The sequence below is a fragment of the Lactuca saligna genome, chromosome 5, assembly GCF_052625555.1.
Source record: "Lactuca saligna cultivar CGN05327 chromosome 5, ASM5262555v1, whole genome shotgun sequence".
NCBI lineage: Eukaryota > Viridiplantae > Streptophyta > Magnoliopsida > Asterales > Asteraceae > Lactuca > Lactuca saligna.
The window spans coordinates 152271693-152277513 of NC_136421.1; the positions used below are offsets into that span (position 1 = coordinate 152271693).

General features: G+C 29.7%; 1 protein-coding gene across 1 annotated transcript; it reads left to right on the forward strand.

Moving 5' to 3' along the window:
* The first annotated feature begins 457 nt into the window (after positions 1-457).
* On the forward strand, positions 458-3830 carry LOC145044925 (WUSCHEL-related homeobox 1-like). Its single transcript, XM_078993281.1, has 4 exons — positions 458-760; positions 836-1183; positions 1558-1622; positions 3234-3830. The coding sequence occupies exons 1-4, from the start codon at positions 574-576 to the stop codon at positions 3693-3695; spliced, it is 1062 nt and encodes a 353-aa protein (XP_078849407.1). The 5' UTR covers positions 458-573; the 3' UTR covers positions 3696-3830.
* The last annotated feature ends 1991 nt before the right edge of the window (positions 3831-5821 follow it).

The window sequence follows — 5821 nt, forward strand, 5'->3', positions numbered from 1 at the left end:
TTCTTTTTTCAAAATTACCTACTAAACCTTTTATCCCAGATTACCATAGTGTATTTTGAAGACTGTGAAACTTCAATGGTATAATATGCAAAGTGAAAACTTTAATACTGTTTTTTTTTTAACAATATTAAATTTTTATTAACCTCCGAAATCATTTTGTAATTTTTAACAAGTAAACTCAAATGAGATATCACAATGTTATGTTAGCACCTCTCACCATTTAACCTATGCTAAATAATGTTTGTACTTATTAAGACATAACATTTTATCTTTGAGTGTATAAAAGTATTTGAGTTTATGATTTTGAAGGTAAGGCAATTCATCAGTATGTTAATAATTTTATTCGGTTTTGACCAGGTTAAAATTTTTCTTAAAAAAATATATACAATTAGACCATTTGTTTGAGTGAATGCTATGCCAAATTGGACACTTTTTACATAAGTGAGTGAGAGCCACACTCTATATCTATCACTCTCATTAGGATCCCTTTTGCCCCCCAAATAATTACCATCCCAAATACCCCCTTTCCTCATCTTCCTTACATTTTTGGATATTTGACTACAGAAAGATAGGATGTGGATGATGGGTTACAATGAAGCCGAAGACTTAAATATCAACATGATTGAATCCTACACCAACAATGGTAGTCGGAAGTTAAGACCACTAGTTCCAAGACCCAGTTGCGCCGCCGCCTCCTCCTCCCACCGCTTCCACTCCACTCACCATGATCATCATCTCCTTCCTATAAATCATCATCTTGGTATGTTCTACAGTCTACACTAAAAGTTGTTGTTTTTTCTTCTTTTAATGGATTTACCAACTGTGGTTTTTACAGTGGCAGCTGAACAACACAAGCGAGAGTTTAATTCACAACAGATGGTGGTTGTAAGCTCACGGTGGAACCCTACGCCGGAGCAGCTGCAAACCCTGGAGGAGTTATATCGTCGAGGGACAAGAACACCGTCTGCCGACGAAATCCAACACATCACCGCCCAGCTCCGCCGGTATGGAAAGATCGAAGGAAAGAATGTTTTCTACTGGTTTCAGAATCACAAGGCCCGAGAACGCCAGAAACGACGCCGTCAGCTTGATAACCCTACAACTGATCTTCATCAACCTCCATATTATACCACTGATATTAACAACATCAATATTGATCGATCTATAGAACGCAAAGATCCAGGTATAACTTTAACCACCGACTTGTATATATTATCTTTTTAAAAATCTCGCAGAAACTTAGGGTTATATCTACTTCATATTGTTATTATTCTAAATAAAAAACTCAAAGAAACCATGAACACGAAGCACATGAAATATCAAAACTAACACAACACCTCATTTTTGCTTCTTCTTCCTTTTAGTATAAAGAAAATAAAGAATTGAAAAACATATCTAACATGACATCATTTTCTCCATTAAATCAAGAATTGAGAAGTTGGGTAATATATTTATGGATCTTGGTGCAGAAAGAATGAAGAAATAGGAATTGTGTGTTTCTTTTTGTTTTTGTATTGGATGATCGGGACTGATCTTGGTACCTGTGTTTGGTTGCAGAGCTTAATAGGACAAGCTATGAAGTTGAAGAGACCAGAAACTGGGCAATACCTACATTTTCAGAGGTCTGCTGCTTATTTCCTTTCTCTTTATTCAATTTATTTATCTATTATATATTATTAATTAATATACATACAATATATAATATATTTAATCTACATTTCTTGACAAACAAATTTGATTTTTTTTTTTCATTAGAAAGGGTTATAAGTGATTTAATGTTTATACTTGTTTAGCACCAAACGTGCACGAAATCTAACTTACAACACTTCTTTCTACTTTCATAACAAAAGATGTATATCGAAAAGGATAATCTAATATACGTTATTTTCTTGTATTTTTGAAATAAAAACACTAGATTTTAGTAGATAATTATAGTTTACATATACGATTAGTAGTCCCTAAATATTATGGAGTTAAATATGAAGATATGTGTATATGAATGGAAAAATAATACACTTTGATTACCATTGTATCATATTTATCAACCCAACCATAAATCATTACCTTTTGAATAAACATTGTACATAAAATATCTTTTTTAAAAGAAAAACATTGTACATAAAATATAATTTTTCTTTTTGTCATAAATTTTCATTTTAGCCAGTACACATGTTATAATCTTCATGATGAGTACATGTTTTTTTTGGGAATTACTCAACTACTCTATCTTGTTAGACAATAATTATCAAATATATAATTTTATAAATTGATTTATCGTTAATTTTATATAACAATTGACAAAAGCTCGATCATACTAACAATTTCTAGGCACAACTCCTCTTATTTAGTTGGTGAGCTTTATTGAGCAACCGAAGTAGCATCAGGTTCAATGCCTATATATATATATATATATATATATATATATATATATATATATATATATATATATATATATATATATATATATATATATATATATATATATATATCGTAAAAATAATTAATTTACTTTCTAAGAAATTTAGGGTTTATAGTAACAATATTACTAATGTGAATATGATGGTTGACAAAGTTTTTTTTTTATTTGGTAACCTTAGAACCCAACCTTTAGGTATATAACTAAATATATCGCAAACTCATCATATTACTTTTTTGTTCACTACAAAGATTAATCGTATATATGCGCATAATCACTCGATTAATGACACACTAAATAACTTGATAATTATTGTTAATGAAAGTGGTGTTAGGGTTTTTAAATAGTAATAATGTGAATATGATTGATGAAGTGAAGTAAAATAGAAAAGAAGTGAAAAAAGGTCTTCATGTTTCTTTTTCCTTGGGAAATGAAAACCTGCATTCCTTCCTTCCTTTCTGTCGGGTCCCCTCCCCTTGCCTCCCCTCTTTCTCTTTGTTTTTTTCTTCAAAATCTTATTGACCTCACAAACAGTATAATTAACCTAATATATATATATATATATATATATATATATATATATATATATATATATATATATATATATATATATATATATATATATATTGTTTGTGGACGATGATAAATGATTTTCGTTGCGATGTATGTTGGCCTAACAATTTTTTTTCAATGATGGATTATAATCACGTGTAATATGAAAAACCGATAATTTATATTTTTTTAAAAAGGTTAATTAATTAATTAATTAATTAATTTATATTTATATATGTATATATTTTTTTTGCTGAATGAGCAGAAAGTGTTAAGAGAAAGAACGTCAAAAGCAGAATCTAGGGTGACGAGCATAGCAGATCAGGGACTGATACCTGTTGAACAACAAGATGAAGAAGGAAATGATCAGCTGCTGTTGCTACACCGTAGGAGGAAGAGCTTTCCTGAAAAGAATGCCACGTGGAAGCACATGATGCAGTGTTTGTCATCATCTACTCCTCCCACCAACCATAACTCCACCACCATCGCCACCACCTGCATACCTGCAACACCTGTTTCCAAAACGTCGTCGTACCTTGTCGTTTCGCCACAGAGTCACAGACATCACCACCTCCACCATGACGTCGAATCTTTCCAGACCTTAGAGCTGTTTCCGGTTAACAGCAACGGCCTTGGCAGAGAACAGCCGGATAAATGTTTGCTTCCGACGAATGACGTCAACCTCAGTCCTCGCCAGTTCATCGAGTTCCTTCCGTTGAAAAATTAGTCAAATACTTCTAATGCTAACTATGTCTTATTATTTTACTATTTGGCCCCTGTAGTTTTTAAGTTTTTTGCTATCGTTGTCAGTAAACTTGTATTATTTCTAATTGGGTCTTAATACTTGTTAATTTTCTTTCTATATAGCAAGTATTTGCTCACTTCAAAAGATGCACACATGACGCATCTATCGTTAATATCATTGCCGCTAAAACGTTTTTTCTAGAAAAATATTGCAGCTAAACCATAAGAAAAAGTATTTAAATTACTATTAAAATCTATAAAAGTAGTATAAAAATTACAGAAATGAAAAATCCACATTATCATATATAATGCCTACTATAAAACCCATAAGATATTAAAGTGGTTAACAAACATACAACATTAACAAAATTTGCAAAACTAAATTACATAAACTAACTAGTCATCCTGATCATCTTCGCCTTCTTTGAGTCTGTTGTTCTTATTATCGTCTCCTGTATTCTCACTTGTTGTGACAACGATCAAAACCAATTTACATGTTTGTTTCTATATCTAGTTTTTATAATATAATCCATAGGATCGTTCACCTACCAAATGAATATCGAAATTAGTATTAATTTCAACATAACATCCTAATTGTCAACATAATAGAATATCAAGTTTTCTATTAATTATCAAAACTACAAACGTACCAAATGCAAATTAACATATCAAAATACCAAACTACATATCAAACTTCCAATTAATTACTAAAACTAACAATATACCAAACTACCAAGTTATCAGTATACCAAACTAAATATCAAACTTCTAATTAAATGTTTTTATAATATTTGATCGGATAATGTGTAGTTGAAATTCTCATTTCTATGAGCTTGATTTGTTGCATGTTTAAAAATATATCGGTTATGAACATATTTAACATTTTCTCTAATAGTTGAAGGTTTTTTTTGCCATGTGTCAATCTTTCATTAATATTGATACTTATCATTTTGTGGTATTTTTAAAATAAATATTATTCACTTGTCAATTTCTGGTTTGTTTCAATTTTTAAAATTAAAGTTATATATTTATATATGTAAAGTATTAATTAAATATAACATATATGAAATTAAATTGAAATGAATATGTTTCATTTTTTCTTATTTTAAAGTTTTATATAAAAAATATTTACTGCTTAAATTTTATTGTTTATTTTTTTTTAAATTAACTCGTATAATATACGAGTCTCACACCTAATCTTTATTAAACTGGAAAGATATCATTATAACAAACAAATATTTTGTAAGAAGAAATAGCAATAAAAGAGTTGTAAATCTAACCATCGTGATCAATTTTGAGCTTAACACTTATATATCGAGTAACCAAAAGAAAGATTATGAGACTATCTTATCAAATAAATCAATTTGGTTTGCCTCAGTTGGAAAATCATAAATTTTCAAACGTTACAAATGAGACAAAAAGTTGTAGTATGATTGCATCCAAACACTTTCTTTTAACCGTATTTAGCGTCACATGCTTTGAAACCCAAACAAAAAGTAACTACTATATTGCATTAACGACCAATTTGACACCAATCGGAAGAAGTCATAGGTCAATATTTTCTCGTTGTGATCGTTGTAAATTGGACATAAGAATGAAACAGCATCGATCCATATTCAAATTAACTCTTGTAAGCATTCGGTTTAGATGCAATCAATAAGTTAAAATCTTGGTCTTGATGGGAATTGTAATTTAGTCCATCTAGTTGGCAAGATTGTATAGCTCGCTACTTAGTACTTATTCGGCCGACTGCCAAGTAGCAAGTACTTAGGAGTACTCGGGGGTACTCAGACTCGGTAATTCATGTAAAAATATATTTATACAAATTATATATGTTAAAATCATAAGTTGATTAAAATATATAATAAAATTAGATATATATGAATACACAAAAACTGAAAAACATAAAATAATATCATTTCATGAATAATTACTGAAAATTTAATATATATATATATATATATATATATAGTAATAATCACATGTTTGTGTTAAAAATAATAAATCATTAAGTATAGTATACATATTAATCACCGAGTTAGTCAAGTTTTACAAAACTATTCGCTTCGATAAGGGACCGCTGGGGGAGTACTTGGATTCTGTAACTTG